Source organism: Podarcis erhardii (assembly GCF_964252035.2).
Source record: "Podarcis erhardii genome assembly, chromosome: 17".
Classification (NCBI taxonomy): Eukaryota; Metazoa; Chordata; class Lepidosauria; order Squamata; family Lacertidae; genus Podarcis; species Podarcis erhardii.
Window position 1 is genome coordinate 6,302,571 of NC_138515.1, and position 27,437 is coordinate 6,330,007.

Genomic DNA, 27,437 nt, shown 5'->3' on the forward strand with positions numbered 1-27,437 from the left:
GGTTTCAGGCTTCCGCGGAAGGTGCTGTGCGCGGGCCGAGGACGCTGAAGTCCAGGAGCTGTTCCTGGACACCGTTGGAACGACCTGCGTAGTGGCGTGAAAGGTGGACGCCCTCCTTGCTTCCCTTCGACCTGCAGGTGAAGGAGGAGGCCTTGTTCCCGCGGGGTTTTGTGTACCAACGTTTTTAATGAAAGGTGCCTGGTGCCGCCTTAGTCTTACTGGGGGTATTTTCACACACCCCTCCCCCATTGCGAGAATCTCCTGATCTGATGTTTTGAGAAAGGGGGGGGGGGCGGAAACTGCTCTTCGCTTCTTCCGCTCCTGCCTGACTCTGTGGGGAGTCTGTGTGTTCTCTATGTAGTGATTAGATGGCTGAGTGACAGCTGTAACACTCATGCTAGCCAGTATAGTGGAATCTCAGGTTAAGTACTTCATTCGTTCCGGAGGGCCGTTCTTAACCTGAAACTGTTCTTAACCTGAAGCACCACTTTAGCTAATGGGGCCTGCTGCTGCTGCCGCACCGCCGGAGCACGATTTCTGTTCTCATCCTGAAGCAAAGTTCTTAACCCAAGGTACTATTTCTGGGTTAGCGGAGTCTGTAACCTGAAGCATCTGTAACACGGGGTATGATTGTACAGTGGTTCCTCAGGTTACATACTAAAGTGGTGCTTTGTGTTAAGAACAGTTTCAGGTTAAGAACGGAGCTCCGGAACGAATTAAATACTTAACCCGAGGTACCACTGTAGTTAGGACTACAGTGGTACCTCGGGTTAAGTACTTAATTCGTTTTTAGTAGACTTTAGAAATAAAAGAAGTTATGCGTCACAGCAAGCTTCCGTGTTGTTTATACTCTGCATGAGTATGGTGCTCACAATGCACAGTTGTGAGTCCAGTGAACTTAGACCTGCTTTCTAAGATTGGAAGGTCTCTGGAAGTGTTCCAGTCGTTACTCTAGCCCAGTCGGGACAAAACCAGTTACAGTCATCCCTCGGGTTGAATGAGCTTCGGGTTGAGTGCGTTTCGAGTTGCACTCCGTGGCAACCCAGAAGTAATGGAGCACGTTACTTCCGGGTTTCACCGTTTGCGCATGTGCACACGCTCAAAATGACGTCATGCGCAGAAGTGGCAAAAAGTGACGCCGTCACTAGTCACGTTTGCTTCTAGATGCGAACAGGGCTCTGGAACAGATCCCATTCGTATCTAAAGGTACCACTGTATTGAGCCCAGTCACTGGCACCGGCTCAAAGGCAGACTGACAGATGTAACTACCTGCATGAATTAAACAGGTTGCATGTGGTATTAATGGTTAATTGCTTTTTTATTACTGCATACCCTACCCCGGTTTTTAGGTGTTCTTATTTTTATCTGTAAGCTGCCTTGAGTCCTGGCCAAGGGAAAAGGCGGGTTATAAATACATAATAATGTAAGGTAAAAGGTAAAGGACCCCTGGATGGTTAAGTCCAGTCAAAGGTGGCTATGGGGTTGCGGCACTCATCTCGCTTTCTGGCCGAGGGAGCTGGCGTTTGTCTACAGAGAGTTTTACAGGTCACATGGCTAGCATGACTAAACTGCTTCTGGCGCAGCGGAACACCATGACGGAAACCAGAGTGCATGGAAACGCCGTTTACCTTCCCGACGCACCGGTACCTATTTAACTACTTGCACTGGTGTGCTTTCCAACTGCTAGGTTGGCAGGAGCTGGGTTAGAACAACGGGAGCTCACCCCGTTGTGGGGATTCAAACCGTTGACCTTCCGACTGGCAAGTCCAAGAGGCTCAGTGGTTTAGACCACAGCAAAGACAGAGTTCCCTGCTCTTTCTAAACTCTTGATTGTACTCGGTAGAAAAACACTTTTGTTTTGAGCTTGTGAGCTGTCTGAATGAGAGTCAGTGGAGTGCGGGGCTCCTGCACACATATACGGTACTCTGTATCCACTACTTTTTTTTCTAGAAAAATAGGTGCCGGTACTCACCGTAAAGTTGTTCCAGTAAGTGCCACACTTTTTAACAACAACAACAAAAAGTTTCCGATACTGTGTACCCTTGAGTACCCCTGGGAAAACAACCCACTGTCTGTATCTTTCAGTGTATTAAACCAAACTTTTCCTACTACCTAGTGTGACAAGCTCTTTAAAGAACAGTTAAAGGTGTTTATCATAGGGATGTCCTGGCTGCATGCAGAAGGTCTCATTCTCCTCAGTAGTGTTCACTGGGCCTGTGGACGTTGTTCAGATGTCCATCTTGTAACTGCATAGATGGGTTATTTGTGCCAAAGGTAGGGAAGAAATGTCCTAGTTCTTCAGAAAGAAAGTTACACTAAATAATGTGCTGTAAAACCCCAGAAGATCATTAGGGGGTAGTTTTAATAATACTTAAAAACTATGATAAAGTAACATTAATAATTCTGCCATATACCCTCTGAAACGCTTTTGCATTGAACCCTGGGGGGTTCATGTATCACACTTTGGGAAGTACAGTGGTACCTCGGGTTACAGACACTTCAGGTTACAGACTCTGCTAACCCAGAAAAAGTACCTCGGGTTAAGAACTTTGCTTCAGGATGAGAACAGAAATCGCGCAGCGGCAGAAGCGGGAGGCCCTATTAGCTAAAGTGGTGTCTCAGGTTAAGAACAGTTTCAGGTTAAGAATGGACCTCTGGAACAAATAAAGTTCTTAACCCAAGGTACTACTGTACGGCCCTAAAGTGTTGCACCTCTTCCCAGTTTTGTATCAACCCTTAAGTCCTGAAGAGCAAACAGGGGTGTAACTCCCTGATAGTGCCTGGTTGCTTGTGTAGTTGAGGCAGCCCTGAACTGCAGGCCAATTTCTAGCCAGTTGCTCATGCAAATTATGAAGTCTTAGAACCATAGAATTGTAGACTTGGAAGGTACCCAAAGTGTCATCTAGTCCAATCCCCTGCAATGCAAGAATCTTACCTAAAGCATCCATGACAGGTGGCCATCCCAGTGTCATTTGTTCAAATTGAACAATATGCATTTTGCAACTCCAGAATTTTACAGAGATGCTTAATGTTCAGAAATCATCAGTTGATATGTCCTCAGTGGGTAGAATGTTCATGTGTCTTGGTGACTGAATAATCTCTCCTGCTTTGTGATTGCAACACACCACAGAAGTAAGGGCTTATCTATGCTTAACTTTCCTCCGCTCTTGCCAGGTACGGTCCATGCCTTAAAGCTCCAAGCGCCCCCCCCCCCTTTCTCTCTGGAGCTTTCCCTGCGAAAGCCTGCCCTTTAAAGCAAATGGCAATCAGTGAAAAAACTAAATTGATGTTTGCTCAGGTTGAGCACTAAAAAGTGGTTCTTCGCAGGGAATGCTCTGGGGCAAAAAAAAAAAAAACCCCAAACCAAACCGAATAGAGCTTTTAAATGTGGATCTGTGCTTGGATAGGGAGTGGCAGCTGTAGCCAAATTCTGTATTTTCAGAGTTGGAGTTACAGATAGGTAGCCGTGTTGGTCTGCCATAGTCAAAACAAAACAAATTCCTTCCAGTAGCACCTTAAAGACCAACTAAGTCAGTTCTTGGTATGAGCTTTCGTGTGCATGCACACTTCTTCAGATAACAGATATTCTTCAGATATCTGAAGAAGTGTGCATGCACACGAAAGCTCATACCAAGAACTGACTTAGTTGGTCTTTAAGGTGCTACTGGAAGGAATTTGTTTTGTTCAGAGTTGGAGGCAGAGAGAGCGGTGGGTAAGCTGCAGTAGAAGCATTCTTGAGAGGCTGTGGCTCCCTTTGGGAACCTGGTGCACAGTCAGCAGGCTTTGTGACCCTGCTACACAGCTGCCTGCTTTCACCAGGCACTACTTGCAAATTGCATAAATTGAATATTACAAAGACACCCAGAGGACTTATCCACACCTCTGCTTGCCCCACCACTTTCCCCCAGGGAAACACGATCTTCAGCACTGAATCAAAACAAACCGCAATTGGTTTTTCCATGGATTGCTGTTTGCTCCAATTCAGTGCCAAAAAGCTGCTTTTCTGGGGTAAAGTAGCAGGGAAAAGACAAAATCACTTGGATCCATGCCTAAAAAATGGATGAGCAGAAAACTGCTTGGGCCCGTGCTTTCTAGGCATGGAGAACTGGAGGTGTGGATGAGCCCTAAGTATCCAGTACTCTTCTCTCCAAAGGAATCATGCTGTAGTGCAGGCATAGTGAGCCCGTGCTCCTCCAGATGTCGTTAAATGCAACTCCCATCAACCCTGACCATTGACTATGCTGGCAAAGGCTTGCAGGAACTGGAGTCCAACCGCATCAATGTTACAGGTTCCTCAGCTCTGCTATAACATGATCCATGCAACTTCTCACAGTTTGGTGGCGCGGGTGAGTAACAATACTATACAGTTGGAACAGATGCAAAATGTTCACTCCAATCAAGCCATAAAACCACACTGTAATGCAAGCCAGGAGGACTGGTGAACCTTGCACAGAATTCCTGTCTCTCTTGGGTCAGGAAGTTAAGAATAACGAATTAAAATGCAGCTCCTAGTACAAAGACAACATAGATATGGTTGATTCCTGCCCTAAAATGTTTGTACTCTGCAACTGAAACCATTTTCATAATCAGCAGGCCAAGAAACATAAAGGAAAGTTTAGAAAATTTATTAGTGTGTTCTTTTTTCCCTTTGAAATACCAACACAAAACGCAGCAGCAACAGATGTATGGAAGTAGCCTTGCTGGAGTCGGATTCAGGCAACATTTATAAAGAAAGAGTGCAAGATGAATGCAAAAGCTGTAGGTAGGACTTTCCACTTTGCTCTGTCCCTAAAAAATGGATTCTGTGTTAGACTCCAGCCCCCACACTTGTTTTCCTGGGAGAAAGTAACAAGAGGTAGCTGTTTTCTCTGTAGAAAATTTTAGTCAGGGATCATTTGATATTTACACCTTTTCAATGCTCAAAGAGTCATGCAGCAGGAAGCCCAGGGCCACAACTGGATAATAGGATATACAGCTGTTTTGCAGACTCAGTGGCAGGAGGGGATCTGAAGGCTAACAGGTCCTTTGCCCCACAGTCAGATTCTCCAAACTTTTACTTACATCTACACCATGCTTTAGGTCACATACCAAATTAACCCTCTCACTAGGGTTGCTAGTCTACATCTCAAATATTTTCCCTAAAACACCTTTAAATGTGCAGCTGACAAAGGAGACGAGACAGCGACAGCTTATCCCACCCATTTTCTCCCCGGTGTTTTTATTCACACACATTCTGGGCAGCACACCTGGGGATCTCGCTTGCTATAGCTAGCAGAGGAAGGAGCATAACATGGGAATGGGCAGTGGGAATGGCCTCTGCTTTTTCTCCCAATTTGTTGATGGGAGGGTGGGGACCTCAAGGCTGCAACTGAGCAATCTTACCTGTCCTCCCCAGTGTTGCAAGCAGGAGAGGGGTGAGTTGCCCCAAGCATGAGATGCCAGCAAGGCTCAAGGAATACTTTTAGTTTCACTTCATCCCTGTAAGCTCCCAAGTCTTGCCTGTTTCTTAACTCCTGCTCTCCCCCTTTTGCTACTAAAATCAAAGTGCCATTAACCTTAAATCATAAGTTTCCACTGAAAACAATATTAAACATCTTTCTAGCATTGCCTCAGTTCTGTACAGTGGGTTCCCCATCTTTCTATCTCTTCTGGATTTTTGTACCGTCAGCCCAGGAACACAACCGGATAGGAATACTGGCAGGTATATACATTTATAATTGCTCTTCATTTCTTATAGGTAAGGTCTCCTGTTAGATGCTCTGAAAGAGAGAGCTGGTATTCAGCAACTACTTTTTCCTTCACTGCAATCGGAGAAGCTACAAATGTGGAACTAATGTCTTCCTCAAAGCTCTTTAAAGGGATCATAACCCCCATCTAACTTGGAATAGGTTCACCATGCCCATCAGGCAACACAGAATCATAGAGCTGGAAGAAAGGCAAAGGTCATCTCATCAAACCCACCTTCAATGAAGTAATCACAACTAAAGAATCCCTGAAAGATAGCTACCCATATCTCCAGTCAAATAAGCCACCTTCCTAGACAGTCCATTCCACTGTTGAAAACCTCTTGCCAGGGCTTTTTTTTTTAGCCGGAACTCCGTTCCAGCACCTCTCAGGTGGGTGTCATTCTAAGAGAACGAGGGAGGTATTCATGGTGAGTTCTGGCACCTCTTTTTCTAGAAACATAGCGCTGTCTCCTCCCATCTGTCCTCACGTTTAGTTGGAATCGGCTTTCTTGTAACTTGAATCCATTAGTACGGGTCCTGCCTTCTGGGGCAGCAGAAAACAAGCTTGCTGCCTCTTCCATGTGACAGCCCTTTAGCTATTTGAAGATGGCTATCATATCCCCTCTCCAGGCAAAACATACCCAACTCCCTCAAGCGTTTTCATAAGGCTTGGTTTCCAGACCCTCGGTCATCTGGGTCACCTTCCTCTGCACGTTCCAGCTTCTCAATATCCTCCTTAAATCAGAGACAGAAAGTTTCCCTTAGCCACAGGGAAATTCAAGTTCCACACACTAATTACTGCTAGTGCAGTGAGCCACCAGAGAGTCGTGCAAGCTGCACAGTGTATTGACAACCGCACAAATTCTCTCCTCTTTCTTTGGCATCTCTTTCTGGTGAGGCTTCCACACTGACACAACTGCTATCTAGACGAGCCCTTAAGGCTGAGATTCCAAATCTGTGCAACACAAGAGGGGCCCAAGCCAACGTCACGCACTACACTCTGTTGCCCCTTGAAACCTGGAGGTCCTGTGCAGCATTGACCCCCTTCCCTCCCAAGACACCACACATCCACACCATAGAGCACATGGCTCCCCCCCAAAAAAAATCCTGGGAATGGTAGTTTGCCCCTTGCAGAACTACAGTTCTCAGCACCCGCAACAAATTACAGTTCCCAAGATTCTTGTGTATTCTTGTGCATTAAACATGAATAAAATGCAGCGCTCTTTCTACATTTGAACACATGGCTTATAATCATCAATCTTATTTAGAAACCTATTTGGACACACAGACTGCTTATATTAATTTATATGTTTAAATTAGAAGTGGTGAAATATTTTTATTCTTAACGTCAGCCGGAAATTCTCAAATTTTATTTTTCTCTTTTTGTTATACAGTACAGTGGTACCTTGGTACTCGGAACGGTTTGGCTCCCGAACAAACCGGCTCCTGAACGCCGCAAACCCGGAAGTAAGTGTTCCAGTTTGCGAATGTTTTTTGGAAGCTGAACATCCGACGCGGCTTCTGCTTGAGTGCAGGAAGCTCCTACAGCCAATTGGAGGCCGTGCCTTGGTTTTCGAACCGTTTTGGGAGTCAAACAGGCTCCTGGAACAGATTACGTTTGAGAACCAAGGTACCACTGTATTTGCATTTTTAAAAAAGTATTAAATATGGCTATGTATATCAACCCAAGAGACTGATTTCCTGACATATGAATTCCCAGACAAAGCCAGGGGCAGATTTAGGACAGCGCAACTGGTTCCCCTGGCCAGGGTGCAGGGGCCAAGGGGGCACCTTCTTGCTTCCTTCCCAAAGTCTAGTAGGTGTTTGCTTTGGGAAGGAGGTGTGAGGGTTCTAATAGGTTAGTGCTTTCCCAGCTTTGGGAAGACAGCACAAGCCTCGGGCAGGAGGGCAAATTTCGGCCTGGCATAGGGCGTCACATTACCAAGGTCTACCCGTGATACGCCTCAACACTACATCTGACACATTTGAAGGAATCACAGAGGCTTCACTGTAGTCCAGAAATCACAATCTCACCCTTGAGCCTAAAGGGAGGAGGGAACAATATGACCTGCAGTTACAAGGAAGATACCTTCCCAAAGGTTGTGTGGGTGTCATGGGGCAGAGCCTCGCTGCTGCCATCAACATTGCTACTGCTTGTCTGGGGTCTGAGGCCCCACAGCTTCAACCTACTGTAGATGCCACTGCTGATTTCCTATTGTCTTGGAAGCTGATCATGAAAAGTACAGGTGCATATAATATCCCATTAAAACAACAACCACCACCCTATCCACATCTGTGTCCCAAGTACAGTCATACCTTGGAAGTTGAATCTGTTCCAGAAGTCCGTTCAACTTCCAAAATGTTCAGAAACCAAAGTGCGGCTTCTGATTGGTTGCAGGAAGCTCCTGCAGCCAATCGGAAGCCCTGTCAGACGTTTGGCTTCCAAAAGAACGTTCAAAAACTGGAACACTCACTTCCGGGTTTCGATTGTTTGGGAGCCAAGGTGTTTGAGATCCAAGGTATGACTGCATTTAAAGTCTGGGGGAACTTGGGTTACTGTTGCCTTGTGGTTACAAAAGTGCCGTCTCTAACATTTGGCGTCCTTCCCTGGTCCTGCCCTTTGGTTGCAAAGCATGGGAGCAATGCTTGCGGGAAATCTCAGCAGCCAGAGAGGTTCCTGAATATAGCTGCTGGTACTGGAGGTGGGAGGAATTTAGTGCCCTTAATATCTTCTTGCCCATGATTAGCAGAAGCAGAAATGACTATGAAAAACAAAGATGAAAGCTTTGCTTGCCGCAGATTTTTTTTTTTTTTGCTGTTAATTGTTTTTAGTGCGACTCTGGTTCAACTGTACAGATCCCTTTAGCAGAGGCTTGGAACCCTAATGCCCCAGAACTGTACACATTAGAAGATAGTGCTCCGGGTAATCTTTTGAAAACAGGTTTTTATTTTTATTACTATTACTATGATTACTGGGTGCTGGGTGGGGAGGAAGGTATTTCTGGGCAATCTTTCTACCTGCCATCCTGCCTCTTCTACATCTTTCAAAGCAATATCCCACGGGGGGCGGGGAGAGGAAAAATAAGTTCCTACCTCCTTTGTATTACAACTTGCCAATACGTAGAGGTAAGTAAGACAGAAGAGGGCCATGGAAACCAGGGAGCATGGATTCAAGGGTTATTGTTGGGGAGGGGGTGTCACTTCTTAAGCCGCAGTGCTGATGTGACCCTCGCAAACATCTCCCAGCAAGCAGAAATGTGTTCACACAAGAAATCCAGACACCTCAGCTAAAGTGTGTTGACGACAACAGCAAATAGCCCTTGAAATGTCTTTCTCCATTGTCCACCACCTCAGAGGGGAAAGGGAAGGTTTGGGGATGGGAAGACATTTCAGTTCATCTCCCGATGTCTAGGTCGAGAAGACAGTGCAGACCAGTCTTATAAGTTAAAAACAAGTCAACGTGCAAAATATACAGACACTTTCCACATAAGTAAAGATAACGCAGTGCTGGGCTGAAATGCAACTCATTGGTGCTCCAGCGCCCCCACAGGATGTGGAAGAGAGAGGAATGGAAGAGGGATCAACCTGGTTCAGTTTTGCAGCTGGATATCTGGGGTGGAGTAAGAACATGTCCTCGGGTATTCTCAAATCCCAGATGCCAGGGTGTCAACAAAAGGGCTTAGCAAACACCTGGTTGCAAACGCTGAATTTTCTAACACCTCCAGAGTATGGCAGATTGTCCCTGAATGCATCATCTCCAGTGCTGAGACACCGTGGGTGAAGAGTACCTTCCCCATTTTGCTTACACCATAGCTGCTCATTCCAGATCCGGCCGCACGTCACAGGCAATGAACGTTGGTGGGGTTGGTTTCCTGCTGGATGGCTGGCAGAAATACGCAGAACAGGAAACATGCTGGGGGGGTGGGCGGGGAAGAAGACGACACACATGCAGCGAGAGCTGCAGGCTCCTGGCGAGTAGCCTTGACTCAGAAGAAAGCCCATTTGAAGTGGCCGTCCCCAGAGACTCCAGCACTTGGGAGACCTATGAAAATCTACCTCAGAAGGGCCATGGCACTTCTCATCCTCTCGTGTCTGGCGGTGGGATGGGGGACACCTTTGTAAGCAAGTGGGACAGGCCTCCTTGGTCCTCCTTGCTGAGTAAGAATTCTCTGCTCTTCTGGGGATGAGGAGAACAAGGGCCCGCTCACTCCAGCACTCTCCGGCCTTCCTCCGCCCAGCTGCCCACTCCCTGCCCCACAGGGCACTAGAGCAGAGGAGGTACGTCCCCACCTACTGCTGCCTTCAGGAGCGGTCCTTCTTGAGAGACAGGTCCTGGCCCCTTTGGGGAAGCAGGCTTCATCCGCTTCATCTGGATGTGACTCCCAGAGCCTGCTTCATGTTCTCATACACAACGTAGCTGATGCTGACGGCGGGAATAACCTTCATGAAGTTGGGGGCAATGCCGCGGTAGAGGCCCAGCACCCCTTCTCGAGAGAGGATGTGCCTGAAGAGGCCCAGCATGCTCAGCTGTGGGGCACCTTCAATGGTTGCTGCAGAGAGAGGGGAAAGGAGCAGAGATCATATGTTTGAAAGCTTCTCCAACAAAGTTCCAAGAGAGGGTCGGTCGCTTCTGTTTCTGTAAGTGGCCCTAGCTTTTAATTAACGTTATAGCTCTTTCGGCATAGGAATGGAATGAGAATGTTCAGCGAGACCCAACTGACGAGGTTCCTGCATCAACAGTGATTGGACGGAACCCACCCCTGCTTTGGCCCATCCAACCTCTGTGTGGGAATGTTCAGGGAGGCAGGAGAGGCTATATTGTTTAATAATATCCTTCCTAACTTGCGTTAGCAAGTCCCTTTACTTAGCAGAGTGTATTCCCCTTTTAAATGTGCACAGCGGTTAGCTGGTTGCAAGCTCCTATAAGCTTCTCAGTATAGGATTCCTGGTAATCCCCTTTTTCTCCCCCTTAAAAAGAACAGACACGACACAATCTTGTGTAAAAAGTATAAAAGAAGTTTACTCACACATTCAGTTCACAGATGGATCCCTGAAGGCAGATTTAGGTTACAAAGTATATACATGTGGAATCTATCCCATATGGAGATAGTCCCTTTGTCTTCTGCTGAAAGCCAACAGAACATCTCAAGCTAAAAAGCTGTTGCTTCTCCGACAAATGGAGCCGGGGGGGGGGGCTGTGTGCCTAGTGCTTTTGTTACCTGTTACCTGCCCACCTCTAGTCACATGCAGAGGAAGTCTGTCCCAGCCCAGGAGGAAACAGGAAGTTTTCTTCTGGCTGGAGCAAACATCCTCTTTCATGTCCACTCTAGGAATGTTGTATTTGACTGCTCTCTATGTATCTTGGTGAGGCCTATCCAACAAGCCAGAGCAGTCCCCGCACTCCTCCTCACTGACAGTCTCTCACTGCCCTCTTCCTTTGGGCCCAATCTACACAACTGCCCTGAGGGCGAGTGCAAGGCATGTGAACGATGGTGCTGTGTCGCAGGCCTGGAGAAACTCTGCCCTCTGGGCCAAATCAGGCTGTGTTCTCTAAGCCACCTGCCTCACACCTGATATCATAGGACATTAGGTGTGGGACAGGAAAAGGTGTAGCTGCAAAGGAGCAACATGTGCTCCTGGTCTTTCCCTGCCATGAAGGGCTTGCTGTCAGTGCTAACAGCAAGCCCTCGTGGGATCAGCTATAATAATAATAATAATAATAATAAATTTTATTTATATCCCGCCCTCCCCAGCCGAAGCCGGGCTCAGGGCGGCTAACAACACTAAAACAGTACAACATTATAAAACATTATAAAAATGAATTAAAATCAAAATTACAGTGGTGCCTCGCAAGACGAAATTAATCCGTTCCGCGATTCTCTTCGTCTAGCGGTTTTTTCGTCTTGCAAAGCAAGCCCATTGACGGCTTAGCGGATTAGCGCTATTAGCGGTCTAGCGGCTTTTAGCGATCAGCTGAGAGGCGGCTTATCAGCGGAACAGCTGATAAGCGGCTTAGCGGCTTAGGAAAGGGGGGAAAAAGCGAAAAAAAACCGCGGGAACTCGCAAGATTTTTTCGTCTTGCGAAGCAACCCCATAGAGAAATTCGTTTAGCGAAGCACCTCCAAAACGGAAAACCCTTTCGTCTAGCGGGTTTTCCGTCTTGCGAGGCGTTCGTCTTGCGGGGCACCACTGTAATGGCAACCATAAACTAAAGTCTTGTAAAGATTGCCAAAGGAGGGAGTCAGGCTGCGCCCTGACCAAAGGCCAGGTGGAACAGCTCTGTCTTGCAGGCCCTGCGGAAAGATGTCAAGTCCTGCAGGGCCCTTGTCTCTTGTGACAGAGCGTTCCACCAGGTTGGAGCCGCAGCCGAAAAAGCCCTGGCTCTAGTTGAGGCCAGCCTAACCTCTCTGTGGCTTGGGACCTTCAAGGTGTTTTTATTTGAAGACCGTAAGTTCCTCTGTGGGGCATACCAGGAGAGGCGGTCCCGTAGGTACGAGGGCCCTAGGCCGTATAGGGCTTTGAAGGTTAAAACCAGCACCTTAAACCTGATCCTGTACTCCACCGGGAGCCAGTGCAGCTTGTATAGCACCGGATGAATGTGATCTCTAAGCGAAGACCCCGTAAGGAGTCTCGCTGCGGTATTCTGCACCCGCTGGAGTTTCTGGGTCAGTCTCAAGGGCAGCCCCACGTAGAGCGAGTTACAATAATCCAGTCTGGAGGTGACCGTCGCGTGGATCACAGTGGCTAGGTCAGGGCGAGAGAGGTAAGGAGCCAACTGCTTAGCTTGGCGGAGATGAAAAAATGCCGCCTTTGTTATAGCTGCAATCTGCGCCTCCATGGAGAGGGAGGTATCGAAGATTACACCCAAACTCTTAACGGACGGTGCTGGCACTAATTGCACCCCCGCAAGAGATGGGAGTTGCCCCCTCAGTCCCATGTCGTCCCGTCCCAGCCAGAGGACCTCTGTCTTCGAATGATTTAACTTCAACCGGCTCCCACGAAACCATCCAGCCACAGCCTCCAAGCATCTGATCAGTGTGTCTGGGGCCGAGTCCCCGACAAGGAACTCCCTGGTAGAGCTGATCACTGCTGAAGGCAGGACTTGCTGTCAGGAACAACCAGCTGACCAGCGCAGACAGCAAGCCCAGCTTGGGAGCTCACAAGTGAAGGGGTTCTGTGCAAGGGAATGTTTCTCATCTGCAAACCAACTTGAATTCATGGGAAACTCTTCACCTGAGGCAATGATGACATCAGGTGATTGACATGTGAGCAACCTGATGGCCATTTCTAATTCTGGCTTCAACCACATCCCTACCTGCTTGTGCACTGTCTCACCAAAATGTTACATGTTCTGGCTATCTCCCACTTGGACTACTGCAATGCGCTCTGCTTGGGTCTACCTTTGAAGGCGACTCAGAAACTACAATTAATCCGGATTGTGACTGCTAGACTGGTGAGTGGGAGCAGCCTCCGGGACCATATAACACTGGTCCAGAAAGGCCCACACTGGCTCCCAGTAAGTTTTCGACCACAATTCAAACAATTGGTGTTGACTTTAAAAGTCCTAAATGGCCTTGGCTCTGTATACCTGAAAGAGCGTCTCCACCGGCATCATTAAGCCCGGACACTGAGGTCCAGCTCCGAGGGCCTTCTGGCGCTTCCCTTGTTCCGAGAAGTTACAGGGAACCAGGCAGAGGGCCTTCTCATCCCTGCAGAATGCTGTCTCATGAGATGTCAAGGAGATAAATAACTATACAACTTTTAGAAGACATCTGCAGGCAGCCCTGTACTGGGAAGTCTTTAACGTTTGATGTTTTACTGTGGTTTTATAATTTATAATTGGAAACTGCCCAAAGAGCCTAGCTCTGCCTGATGAGATCACAGAGCAGAGTCAGGTGAAGCCTGATGTTTGTGTGTGTGTGTGTGTGTCTCTAAACTGAAAACTCATGGCCAGCCTTGAAACTCAGCAAGTATGAGGAGATATTGTTATGTTAACAGGCCATTGTTTCTTAGCCCTTCCAGGCTCTCTCTCTCCCCCCCTTATGTCCCCCTATTGTTAATGGGGCTTTGCAGTTAGTCCAGCCTCCTGCTCATTACACCTCAGTCACAGCCACCTTCAGTGCTCTCCTGGGAGGCCAGGCCGTCCGGACGATGCCGCAATCTCACCTTGGGCTTGCATCCGGGTCCGCACCAGAGCTAGCGGGTAGCTGGCGATCTGGCCGCAGGTGCTGGAGACGGTGCCACAGCCCAAGAGCACCAGAACGCCCGGGTCAGCTGTGTCCTTGCTGTACTTCTGCAGCCAGGTGTTCTTCAGCGTCTGCCACAAAAGGAAGGGGAGAGGAGGAGTTGGTAACTTGGGAATCTGGCGCAGGTGCATCCCAGGGCCTAACACAGATGGGGAGGCAGTGGCTTTCATGCCAAGCCTTGGAATCTGGCGAGATTGCTGTTTAGCCACACAGCATGGGAAAGACAAGGGTTCCTGCAAGGATGGTGGCAGCGTCTTTCAAAAGGGCTTTAAGGAGAAAAGGCTTCCAGGTCATTATCCTTCCTCACAGAGGACTAGCAGAATGCTGTGTTACTTTTATGGTTGTTAGCTGCTCTGAGCCTGGCTTCGGCTGGGGAGGGTGTGATATAAATAAAATATATTATTATTATTATTATTATTATTATTATTATTATTATGCTGCGATGTTGAGGTTTCCTTGCTGTTCGTGCCAACCCCATGCCCAGTCACTCACCTCGTAAACTGCCAGGTCAATGCCAGCATAGGGAATGATGCCCAGCATGTTTGGCAGGTAGCCCTTGTAAAAGGCACGGATCCCTTCCTTCCGCAGGACCTGCCTGGCACAGTCCGCCACCCCTGAGTACTGACCCGTCTTGCGGAGGGTCAGCCGTGTCTTTAGAACCTGGAGAGGGAGGGGGAGTCAGATGAACTAAGGCATGAATATCCCTCCTTTATTCGTCATCCCCTCATATTAAGCAACAGCACCCAGTCTGAAATCATGCCAGCCATGTTTCTCTAGATGGCACAGGGAAAGAGACCGGTACATCTAAAACGAAACTTTGTGAAATAAAATCCCACCATACTGAAAAGAAATGATCAGGACCTTCATGTCCCTTAAATACAAAAGTTCCTTCTGGCAAAATGTCTTCATGGTAAAGGTAAAGGGACCCCTGACCATTAGGTCCAGTCGCGGATGACTCTGGGGTTGCGGTGCTCATCTTGCTTTATTGGCCGAGGGAGCTGGCGTACAGCTTCTGGGTCATGTGGCCAGCATGACTAAGCTGCTTCTGGTGAACCAGAGCAGCGCACGGAAACGCCGTTTACCTTCCCGCCGGAGTGGTACCTATTTATCTACTTGCACTTTGATGTGCTTTCGAACTGCTAGGTTGGCAGGAGCAGGGACCAAGCAACGGGAGCTCACCCAATCGCAGGGATTCGAACCGCCGACCTTCTGATCAGCAAGTCCTAGGCTCTGTGGTTTAACCCACAGTGCCACCCACGTCCCAACTTCTTCATAGTATCTGTCCACAAATTAGTAGGAAGAACTGGGGAGAAATTGCACTGCAGAGGGGATACTTCTCCTAGGCCTGTATTAGTTAGCAGTACAGTGGAACATCGGTTCTCGAACGACTCCTTTGACGAAAGTTTCAGAACCCAAACGCCGAAAACCTGGAAGTAAATGCTTCCATTTTCGAATGCACCTCAGAAGTCGAGTGGCTTCCTCTGTGTGTTTTTCAATTTTCTCAGTTGAATTTGCTGACAGCCCTTTGCTCCTCAGTTTTCGAACATTTCAGAAGTTGAACGGTCTTCCAGAATGGATTACGTTCCAAAATCGAGGTTCCACTGTAGTGCTAGGTTCTCACATTCATTTGGGTGGATATCATGGATGAAGTCAGCAACAGAATGAGAATTTGCCCCTTAAGCTCTACTACCAAAGAAAACTTACCTCCATGGGGTAGATTATGGTCTGTGCTGTGGCACCAGCCAGGGAGCCAGCAATAAATCTCTCCTGCACCCTCAGTGTTTCCTGCTGCCCACGAATTGCCCGCTTGATCTGCAATGATAAGCAATGGATTGCGAGCCACAGATAGATTTGGTGAACTCCCCCCTTAGGCACTTTGGGCTGAGTGAGGGCGATGCAGCTGAGTAAAAGAAGCGTGATCCTTTTAGGATGAGTTCTTGCACTAAAGACATGCCCAAGGTGGAGTTCCATGTACTTAGGTATGGGAAATACTGTGCTCATTGTTCTGTCCAGTAATGAAGGACTTTTAAAAAAGGAATTAAAATGCTGTGCACACATGCACAGGGACAACATGCAAAGCTGCAGCCCCGTCCCCAGGCCATACCTGTTCGTAGGCCATGAACTTGATGGCAGACTCAGGCGCAATCTTGAGCACATTGATCCCGTTGCCTCGCCACAGGGAGCGGATGCCTCCTTCGCGTATCATGCCTTGCAATCCGCCCAAAACGTTCATACTGTTGTTCTTGGAGGCGTGAACCTACAAGCAAGATGGAAGCACAATGTCAGGGCCTGGGCAAGGAAAAAAGAGCTCTCCTTCCTCTTGACAGCATAAGTAACAATGGCCATTTTTCAGGGGTTGGGGCATCAATGAAAAGCCAGTGCGTGTTGAGGGAGTTGCATCCCAGTATCGTTTGCATCATTCCAAAAAGGCCCCTCAAATTTCACAATGGAGTCCACTGGGAAGGCACAGGAGGCAAGATTGCTAAATGTGCAAGATTTAAAGGCTCCGAGAAGGTGTTGCTGCTATTTTTTGGGAGAAAGGAGGAGGGATGCAGACAGAAGTCAAGTTTGGCATTTATCCTATGGAAAAATTAAGACTCTGATACAGCCATGTTCTTCTTCATTGTTGTTGATGCAACTCTTTGATTGCACACAGTGTCCTCTATGGTGTGCAGTGGTTAGAGTGTCAGACTAGGACCTGGGAGAGCTTGGAAAAAAGCTTGGGATATGAGTGCAATACCTAAATAAATGAAATCTGTTTCCCTAAATGTTAAGGTTTGCCAAGGGGAGCAGATAAGGTTTAACATTAGTCAGAATGTAAGCCACCTTCTGCGAAGAAATAAGCTCTGTAGGTCTTGCATGCACCTCTCCACTTCCCCCAACATCCAGTCTCTCCTCCCATTTGCTATCTTCAAATGCTGTGGGCGAAGAGATTGGTCTTTTTCAACAATTCCCAAGGCCAGTCTTTCAAAACATACTTCAAACACTGGTCACGGTATTTCAAAATGTGTTTTAGCCATGCCATAGGGAGTTGTGGTCTTTGCTTGGAGTTTAATGTCAAGGGCAGAAGCTAAGAGGCACAATAAGTTTTGAATTCACATGCCGACTTTTCAACAAATGGCCAGCTCTGCTGTAGTTGAGCCTGCAGATAACAGCATCGCTTGCACTCATCAGAATGCTGTCTTTGGACGTGGTGGAATTCCAAGACCAGTAAACCCAATACGAAGGCTGATTCTACACAGCCGTTTCCCCTGCCATATTTCAGGAATCAGGAAGGCACCGTATTTTTCGCTCTATTAGACGCACCGGACCATAGGACGCACCTCAAGCAAAAGCCTGGGATAGCCGTGTGAAGGCTCCGCAGGGCAGCGGGATGAAGGCTCCCCGCTGCCCTGCGGAGGCTTCGTGCCGCTAAGGCAGAAGCTAGAAGAGAGAGAGGGTGCACTGTACAGGGCTCCCTCTAGCTGTTCTGGCTTCTGGGGTAGCCCATGAAGCCTCCGCAGGGCAGCGGGGAGCCTTCATCCCACTACCCTGCGGAGGCTTCGCGGGCTACCCCAGATCTGCTTGCAGCCTGCCTGCTACTCCCAGGGCTGGAGGGGGAAGCCCGGGTCCCCCCCCCCCAGCCCCAAAGAGCAGCTTAGGAGCGTGCCACACTCCGGCAATTTAGCTCCAGGGACCACACATTTGCTTCATAAGACACACAGACATTTCCCCTTACAGTGGTGCCTCGCAAGACGAAATTAATTCGTTCCGCGAGTCTCTTCATCTTGCGGTTTTTTCGTCTTGCGAAGCACGGCTATTAGCGGCTTAGCGGATTAGCGCTATTAGTGGCTATTAGCGGCTTAGAAAAAGGAAAAAAACTCGCAAGCACTCGCAAGACGTTTTGTCTTGCGAAGCAAGCCCATAGGGAAATTCGTCTTGCGAAGCACCTCAAAAAAACAGAAAACTCTTTCGTCTAGCGAGTTTTTCGTCTTGCGAGGCATTCGTCTTGCGGGGCACCACTGTAGTTTTTAAGAGGGAAAAAGTGTGTCTTATGGAGCGAAAAATACGGTAAATGAAAGACCCCTGAACCTGTTGGCTCCTGCTTGTATGGGGCAGCCCTTTTTCTCCTTTTACAGGCTTCATGTGTAACATACTATGTAAAAAAAAAACCTGGTCATAACATCCTGAGCATGGCATTCTGGGACAAAACAGAGGCCCCTTTGAGTTTGTCATTGCCCCACACCACATGAACTGATGCCACCATTCCAGGTCCCAATGCAGAATGAAATACTGTTTCCCGTCACTCCGTAATTCTTAGCAGCTCCTTGCCTGCATGAAGACTTTCAGTCGGTCCAATGGGGCAGTTCCAGTCCTGGAGACAGCACCAGCCATGGCTCCAGCAATGAGCTGCTTCCACCACATCCCTGTCTTCTTCTCCTTCTCTGAAAACTCGTCTGGGACGGTGAGGCACTCGCCAATGTCAAGGACCTGCAGAGGAATGCAGTCAGAACAGGAAAAAGCTAAAGAAAAGACAAGCAGCTCTGCCCACATTTGACTGAGAAGCATCTGTTATTAAGGAGACAACCTCCAGGGTGGAATCTAGACACATATTAAAAAAAGTTGTGAAAATGTTTTTTTTTTTTAAAAAAAAAAAACGCTTTGAAAAACATACTGAATTTGCCATAGCTCACCATCACCATCTAGTGTCTCATTTGTGTAATGCACTTTGCAACACACTTAAAATGTTTTATTTGCAGCTGTATAGCTGAGTCCCAGGTCTGGATTTGCGAATATTCTAAATGCTCCAAAAACGTCAATTTCCATCACATTTTAGATTCAAAATTTCAAACTGGAATTTTGTTGAATGGGTGTTTTCTATTGAGCAATGAAATCAGAGTACTTCTCAAGTATTCGTTGGACTTTCTTGCTTATTTTGACTCAGGGAAATGTAATATATGCCATCTCATAACCTCTCAACTCTCAAATACTACATGATGCCAGCTAGCAAATGCTATCGCATATCAGAACGAAACCTGCTCCAAGCTTCCAGCATTCTAGTCAGTGAACACAAAGACACTGGGAATGACTGAGATGCTCCCGAGACTTTGTTTTCTTAAAATCATTTAATTAAATCAAATCACTTTGAAGCTGCAGTCCTACAAATCAATGGAGTAAGCACAGGAGGGCTTGTTCTGAGCAAATATGGATGGGATTGAATTGCAAACATATTCAACCTTATATTTAGGCTTTTGCTCGTTTGGATTGACTTATAATGCTCTCCTATTCCATGCAGCTGGGGTGCAACGTTTCCCTGCCTCCCTTCCAAGAATTCTGCCAATGGACCTGCCACAGCCCATGCCATAGCAGGGAGTGTAAATCACAGTAGATCACAGAAGCCTTTGCTACACCAACCAGCTAATGACCTGCAGCAGATCCTGTTCAAGGGCAGCAGGAGTTTAATACTGAAAACATTCCTGCGCTCAAGGACTCACATGATTTAATAAGACTAAGCAGAAGATCAGACACATGCAAAAAAAGATCAGTTTGCAGAGAGCTTATTGTAGCGGCAAAAGGCATGGCCGATATTAATGTCGTCAGAGCACCAATGTCCTTGGGTCTCCTCACTTTGGTAAATATTCTCTGGGCTGTTTTGGCTAGAGAGAACCCAAACCTTCACTATGCTTGCATTAACACACACCAGCAGTTATAGCTTCCTTTACATACATTCTCCCTCTTCTCAGGATGATAGGTTTAAATAGATATAATATTCTCTCCCCCATATATATATATATATATATATATATATATATATATATATATAATATGAAGTGATTATTATAGGAGAGATGTGGGGTAAACAAGTCTGTGCAATATCAGCAGAAGCAACACAACACACACACATACACAACGTTCTCAAAAGAAAGGAGCAGTGCCGGATTTACGTATAAGCTAAACAAGCTATTGCTTAGGGCCTCACTCTCTTGGGAACCCCAAAAAAAATTAAAGGGGAAAAAAACCTGGATGTATATTTCCAAAATATAAGATAAAAAAGAAATTTTGTGTTGTGTAGGTTCCTTTTTGTTATGTGCAAATGGCTTTAGATACCTATTAGGTCCATAAATTATCATATAGCATATATTCAACACAAAAATACAGCGACAATTTGTTGTTGGCAAAGGACAGCTGGACATATCAAGGGCCCCATTACCTTCAGTAGCTTAGGGCCTCATCAAACCTAAATCCGGCCCTGGGAAAGAGTGACACTTCTATAGTGAGATGGCAAATTTGTGCAATTTTTTTAATATTATTAAAGAAATAATATTTCGCTGAGAGTGAAATAAGGCAAGCAAGGCCGTGGCTGGGTTATAGGACACAAGGAAATATTTTAGCTAGCGTTGTTTAGAGCGTTTGTCTAGGAACCAGGGAGAGCTAGGCTGAAATCTTCACACAACCACAAAGCTCACTGCATGACTGTAGGGTAGCTGGAACATCTCGATCTAACCTAACTTACAGAGTTGTGGGGATAAAGCAGATGTGGGGGAAAGAGGCATGCATGCTGCTGTGAGCTCTCTGGGAGTGGGGTGTGGGGTAGGATAGGACACAGATTTAACACACAAATCCGTCCAAATTAATTGCAGGAAGGTTTTACACAGAGAAACCTGACAGCACTGTGCTTGTTGGGGACAGAAGAACGGAATAGGTTCTGATGGGCAACAGCTCCCCCTGTGGTCTTTTCAGTGACAGTGGGGAAGACCTGTTGAACTGAACGGGTTGAGACACACCCTCGAGTGTTACTCTTTCCTACAAAAGCGGTGCACCACAAGCCTCATTCTGCACTGAGCGACGGGTTCTGTGCAGCAGGGGTAGCCCAGGTGGTCATCTCCCATCATTCTTGACCGCTGACCGTGTTGGCTGGGGCTGCAGGAGTGGGAGGTCAACACCACTCAGAGGTCACCATGCTACCTATCGCCACCACAAGCGTCTGCCCACAGCTGCCACAGGAAACAAGGCAACAACTGGTTTGGTCCTGAGCGACGCAATGGAAACTGAGTATACTGGCTTAGAGAGGTAAAGGGGGGCGGGAGGAAATAAGGAGCCTGGATCCAATAGAGTAGACCTGTTGAAATCAATGGATCCAATTTAGTCACACTCATTAATGCCAATGGGTCTACTCTGAGTAAAACATAGTGGAATGCCAGCCAGGGATTCTGGAGAGATGCCTTGGAACCTCAAGGCAGCCTGTGGGTTAGGAGGGGGAGAAAATAAAGTCCCAGCCACAGAGACTTAGCCCTACCATCTCATGCTCCCCCAGGATGGACTCGAAGCCTTTGGGGCGCCTGTAGTCACTTTCCCACAGCTCAGCCAGGGACAGCAGCCTTGAATTCCCATGGATCCCCGAGGTGCTCTGGCCATCGGGGCCCTTCCTGACGGGAGACAGGTCTTCCATGCCGGGAATGTGCAGGAAAGTGCTGGGCACCAGAAGGAGGGCACACGATAAACCCTCCTGCAATCTCCTAATGGGATTGGAGGGATAATCAGGGGGAGGGGCTTGGGTGCGAGAGCCAATCCCATTGGCACCTGCGGATTACAGACACGCAGAGCAGGGAAGGGGGCTGGCCCCCAATGTCAAGAGAGGAGTCAGAAAGAAATGGAACTCAGGGGAAGGGTTGGCTCAGGGGTGCAACTTGAATTAAAAAAAAAATTGGAGGGGGAGGCCCAGGTAAGCTCCGCCTTGCATAATCAATCACAAGATATGGCTCTCACACACCATTTGAATGGCAATGCTATCCAACTTTGGGAGGGCCAGGCCCCCTCAAATATTTTTTGGGGGGCTGAAAGGACCTCATCCCCTAGGAGTTGGTTCCTGTGGGCTGAACCAAGACGTTTTGGGGCCCAAAGGCAGAAAGGCCCAACAGCACACACATAGACCCCACCCAGGGAGCCTGGTGCATAATCATCGGGAAATATTCTGACATGCACCATATTGAAGTGAATGGAAGCTGCACAGGGCTGCTGAGTTCTTGCACAGTTCCCGCTCATCTAAAGGGATCATGGGCAAGAGATCTTCTTCCCAGATGGTGGCAGGACTGCCTGGGCTCTTGGCCTCTGACCCATTCCACCCACAGGCTCCCCAGTCCTCTCTCAGTGTCGGGCACTCAACACCTGGAGTTCCATCGGCCGCCATCTCTTATCTCTCTCTCGAAGTGCAGCAGGTGAGAAAGGGATGCTGGTGGAATGGTCAGATCTGATTTCATATTTTTTTTTTTTTAAAAAAATAATTTTTATTAATGGTCAGATCTGATTTCAACAGGGCATGTTGGAGAGCGAAGAGTTTAAGGTGAGGATTGTGCCTAGGGGGCCTTGAAAGTGACCAAGCTCCTTCTCCCCTGGCCTTCCAAGCTGACACTATGGGCAAAGTCTGGCAAACAGGGAAGGGAGAGACACACATTGCGTTTAAATATAAACTTTAATCTTCCCTGTTCCGATCGGCTGATGAGATTAGTGTGGCTGGAACAGGACAGTGAAGAAAGATCTGAACTATTCCCCTTCCTATTTCCTCCCGCCTCCTGTAGAGTTCAGGAAGGGTGGAAAGGGAGATGGGGGGACATCACAGGAAGCTTCCTTGCTGTTCCCTGGAAATCCTTGGCTCCTGGCTATGCTTCACGCTCCCTGCTTCCTTGAGGGGCAGGCGATTCTAGGAGCAGCCTTTTCCCAACGGCAGCTTTCTTGTGGGGATGGTTTCCTACAGGTTTGCTGCATTTTAATGAGGTGTTTTTATTCACTGGTGCTGAGCGTGGAAAAGCACAAAGTACAAGACAGACAGTACAAGCCTGGTATTTGCTTCCGGCGGGGATGTCCCTTCCCCTAAAGTAACAGATTGATACTCTGGGAGTACTCCAGTACTTCAGGATTCTGATAGGTCAGCAGAGTCTCATGTAGCTTCTACAGCTAGGAGTCCTTATGCCTAGCTAGCTTAGAATGCTTTGCCAGCTATGGCCAGTCCTAGATCAGGATAGTCCAGCCTCCCTTGACCATGCTCTGATGACCTCCCATATGGACTACGGTACTGTGCTGTGTGTAGGACTACCTCAAAGATGGTCTGGAGCAGAGGTCGTCAAGCGAAGGTCTGCAGGAAGGATACGGCCCACTAGGCTCATTAATCCATGAACCTTGCAAACCCTGCCACCCGCTCGGTCAGTCCCCGCGCTAAACAGGCGCGGCACAGAGGCCTTGCCGCACAGAGACTGACTTCAGCGACGCAGCACGGCTTCTGATTGAAGAAGAAGAAGAGTTTGGATTTGATGTCCCGCCTTTCACTCCCTTTAAGGAGTCTCAAAGCGGCTAACATTCTCCTTTCCCTTCCTCCCCCACAACAAACACTCTGTGAGGTGAGTGGGGCTGAGAGACTTCAGAGAAGTGTGACTAGCCCAAGGTCACCCAGCAGCTACATGTGGAGGAGCGGAGATGCGAACCCGGTTCCCCAGATTACGAGACTACCGCTCTTAACCACTACACCACACTGGCTCTCCAGTGGCTGCAGGAGGCGGCTGAGCAGAAGAAAGCAGCAGCGGTGTGGAGGCTGCCCAGGCCAGCGGCATCTTCCCTTCCTTCCCACTAAGGTGGCCGAACGGGAAGGAAGCGGCAGCAGTATGGAGGCCGCCTCCGCCACCCAGGCCAGCGGCATGGGCTCTGTGCCCCACTGAGACAGAGGACGCCGATGCTGCTGAAGACAAGGCAGCGGCAGCATGAGTGGCATAGGCAGGGAGGGGGCCTTTCGGGAGGGGGGTGCTTTCGGGAGGCATGGATCCGGCCCCCCCACAAGGTCTGAGGGACAGTGGACCGGCCCCCTCCTGAAAAGGTTTGCTGACCCCTGGTCTGGAGGCTGCAGGTGGTGCAGAATGCCTGGTGGGACCCTGCGCAATAGATCCTGAAAGTGCTGCACTGGCTGCCAGTGAACTACCAGTCCAAATTCACATAAAGCCCTAAATGGCTTGGGACCCAGTGCTTGGAACAGTGCTTTCCATGTATGGAATGCTTTCCCTAGGGAGGTGCATCTATCTCCCTCATTACTGGCTTTCAGGAGATATTTTAAAACATTCCTGCTGACTCCAGGCATTTGATGACTGAAAGGCACTGTTCCGGGCAACCCTGAACATACTAGTACTTCCACTACTACTACTACTACTACTACTACTAATTTATTATTTATACCCTGCCCATCTGGCTGGGTTTCCCCAGGCACAATGGGCGGCTCCTAACAGAATATTAAAAACATGATAAAACATCAGACATTAAAAACTTCCCTAAATAGGGTTGTCTTGAGATGTCTTCTAAAAGTCAGATAGTTGTTTATTTCCTTGACATCTGATGGGAGGGTGTTCCACAGGGCGGGCGCCACTACCGAGAAGGCCCTCTGCCTGGTTCCCTGTAACTTGGCTTCTCACAGTGAGGGAACCACCAGAAGGCCCTCGGAGCTTTGAGAAGCTTTGAGAAGAAAGTGAGAGTTTCCAAGGCATGCTCTGGTTCATGGGGTCACAGAGAGTCAAACACAACTAAGACAATTAAACAAACAAACAAACAAGCAACATATCTATATCTATCATCTATCTATCTATCTATCTATCTATCTATCTATCTATCTATCTAATCTATCTATCTCCATTCTTGCAATCTCCATTCATATAACCCTATTTTTTCCATGTTGAGAATCAAGGAATCAGTGGAGAACAGAACAACCTCAGGTCTGGAGAGGACTAGGAAACTGGTTTACCGTTGAGTGCTTCCAGTAGTATACGATCTCCTCCATGTTCTCCAACGGATTGAGGAGGAAGTGGTCTCGCCACTCATGCCAGTCAATGGTCATGGTGCCATCCTTGTCTATGCTGCAACACACACAAAACAGAGTAGAGTGAGTCTGAAGGGGGCAAAGCCAGTGTGGGCTAGGGCACACTGGGGCTGGGGGGGTCAGGGAGGTGAGAGTTCAAAGCAAGGGTAGTGACAGCCTCACCTGTGCAAAATTTTCTCTGCTTGCTGCAGGGAGATGTAAACGCCCAGGCTGTGGAAGGTTTGTTGGATCTCAGACACGTCAATGTGGCCTGCAGCACAAGAAGAGAGGAAGAGAGGGTCCATCTGTCTGGAGGAGCCAGGGTGCATCTTAAGCTACTGATGGATTAGGAGAAGCTGGGGAGCCAAGAGGCATAGCTGTCAACTTACAGATTTGAAAATAAGGGACCAGCAGCCTCGAAAATAAGGGATCAGCAGCCAAAATAAGGGATTTTGGCTTAGCTTATACAGAAATCTGGCACTGATGGAGCCATGCTGCTTTGGCTGCGACTGACTTGTGTTTTGCAGGGGGTTGGACTAGATGATCCGAAGGGTCCACAACTCCCACCAAAGAAGAGTGGCAGACAAAACTGATGAACAACGTCGTGATGGCAAAGCTTACAGGCAGAATTAGAAACCAGGAAGAGGACCTCTTTCATAAAGAATGGGGAAAGTTTAAAATTTATTTGAAAAGCTAAAGAGTTACATACATTGGTAGGATTGACAAAAATCTTGTAGTAAAAATTTGAACTATGGATGGACAAATGATTTATAAAAATAGAGTTATGAAAGGGATGCAGAGGGGGAAATCACTACATTAAGATGCTGCACTGGTTGGAGGGGATGCTAAGCAGCACGTCGGGGCTGCTGTCGTCCTGGCGCGAGGAGTTCCATCGGCCCTTCCCTGCCCGAGAGAGAGGGAGGGAGGGAGAGAGACTCTTGCCCACGCCGCCCGCGAGCCTGACATGAGGTGGTTGCAGTGCTGTGGCGGCCGCTGAAGCGGCACCCTTCTGCGTCCCTCCCCATCCTTTCCTCCTCTTCTTCCTCCCTCAGGCCGCCTCCTCAGCCTCCGCCTCCGCCTCTGGCTTCCCCTGGCAGTGCGGTGGAAGTCTCGCAAGAGAGGGGCTGCCTGCCCGCCCGCCCGCCGCCAGCTGTCTCCTCACGACGCGCCCCTGAGGTGGAAAAGGGAGAGATGGAGACGCGCAGCTCGTGCGCGCTCTCTCTCGAGGAGGAGAACCCCGAGCCGCTGCTTCCCTCCCGAGGCGGGCGAGCATGAAACCCGGGAAATTTAAGGGACATCATCAATAAGGGACAGCAGCGGGACACAGCGCTGGGATAAGGGAGTTTCCGCCAAATAAGGGACAGTTGACAGCTATGCCAAGAGGTTCTACAGGGTCCCCCAATGGGAGGAAGTGCAATGTGCCCACAGCTTCCTGGGCTGCAGACCTGCGGAAGCGCAAAAGGACCCAGTGGGTTTTGAGGGATTTCTTGAAGGTGTGGAAGTGGGTGGGTGAAGGGGTAGCAATTTCGTTGCTGGCCCAGGGGTGCATGCTATCAGGGTGGGGAGGGAGACACCATACAGGCAGCCATACCAGCCTTCGGGATTCCCACACTGAGCCCCCTGCCAGCGTCCCACCTGGAAGAGAGACAGAGAGGGCTACAGAGGGGGTGCAAGGGGATGCCATTGCCAGAGGAGAAAGAAGGATGCCTCCTACAGTTCTGGAAAAGACCCTCCCAAATATCTACATCTCAGAGATGCTGTTGTGTGCGCACACACTGGAAAGGACTATTGCTAACATGGGGGCATGAATAAGCATAGTCAGAAGAGGGTACCAGACAATGAAGAAACCTTTAGACGATGATGATGATGATGATGATGATGATGATGATGATATATTATTATTATTATTAATACCCCACCCATCTGGCTGGGTATCCCCAGTCACTCTGGGCGGCTCCCAACAGAGTATTAAAAACCCAATAAAAATCAAACATTAAAAACTTCCCTAAACAGGGCTGCCTTCAGATGTCTTCTAAAAGTCAGATAGTTACTGATCTCTTTGACATCTGATAGGAGGGTGTTCCACAGGGAGTGTGCCACCACCGAGAAGGCCCTCTGTCTGGTTCCCTGTAACCTCACTTCTTGCAGTGAGGGAACTGCCGAAGGCCCTCGGCGCTGGATAATGGGGTTGGAGACACCCCTTTGGGTATGCTGGGTTGAGGCCCTTTAGGGCTTTAAAGGTCATCACCAACACTTTGAATTGTGCTCGGAAACATACTGGGAGCCAATGTAGGTCTTTCAGGTAGACCTCCCTATAAAGTTGGACTGCAGTTTCCATCATCCCTGACTATTGGCTGTAGTGGCTGGGGCTGATGGGAGTAAGAGTCTAACACCAGCTGGAGGACCGCAGGCTCCCCATCCCTGCTTCGGATGCAAGCAAAACCAGAAAAAGGGCATGCACAGGAACTTTCTGCAGATACAGAACAGTATTATTGCCTGCAGCTGATGTGTTTATTATACAGCTGCCCCTGTATGTATGCATACAAGGGCAGCTTCACAAATAACTTTAGTCTACCTGGAGATATAGAAGAAGCAGGAGCATTCATTTTGCTAAGAAAGCACAGGGTAGGAAATTTCCTCATCAGGAAATCCTGATTA

The 27,437-nt window shown here is 48.3% G+C and overlaps 1 protein-coding gene and 1 long non-coding RNA gene across 2 annotated transcripts in view; one reads left to right on the forward strand and one right to left on the reverse strand.

Moving 5' to 3' along the window:
* The first annotated feature begins 2,477 nt into the window (after positions 1–2,477).
* LOC309332613 lies at positions 2,478–7,410 on the forward strand. The gene is made up of 2 exons (XR_014152244.1): positions 2,478–3,460; positions 3,707–7,410. It is a non-coding gene; the product is annotated as an uncharacterized lncRNA (long non-coding RNA).
* SLC25A23 (solute carrier family 25 member 23) overlaps positions 4,610–27,437 on the reverse strand; it is a 45,686-nt gene continuing 22,858 nt past the window's right edge. Inside the window, exons 3-10 of the mRNA XM_081845315.1 lie at positions 24,963–25,050; positions 24,726–24,837; positions 18,284–18,442; positions 16,077–16,229; positions 15,677–15,784; positions 14,465–14,632; positions 13,893–14,043; positions 4,610–10,276 (exon numbers count right to left, since the gene is read on the reverse strand). Coding sequence (XP_081701441.1) covers positions 10,092–10,276; positions 13,893–14,043; positions 14,465–14,632; positions 15,677–15,784; positions 16,077–16,229; positions 18,284–18,442; positions 24,726–24,837; positions 24,963–25,050 — 1,124 coding nt within the window. The 3' untranslated portion in view covers positions 4,610–10,091. The remainder of the gene's footprint in view (positions 10,277–13,892; positions 14,044–14,464; positions 14,633–15,676; positions 15,785–16,076; positions 16,230–18,283; positions 18,443–24,725; positions 24,838–24,962; positions 25,051–27,437) is intronic.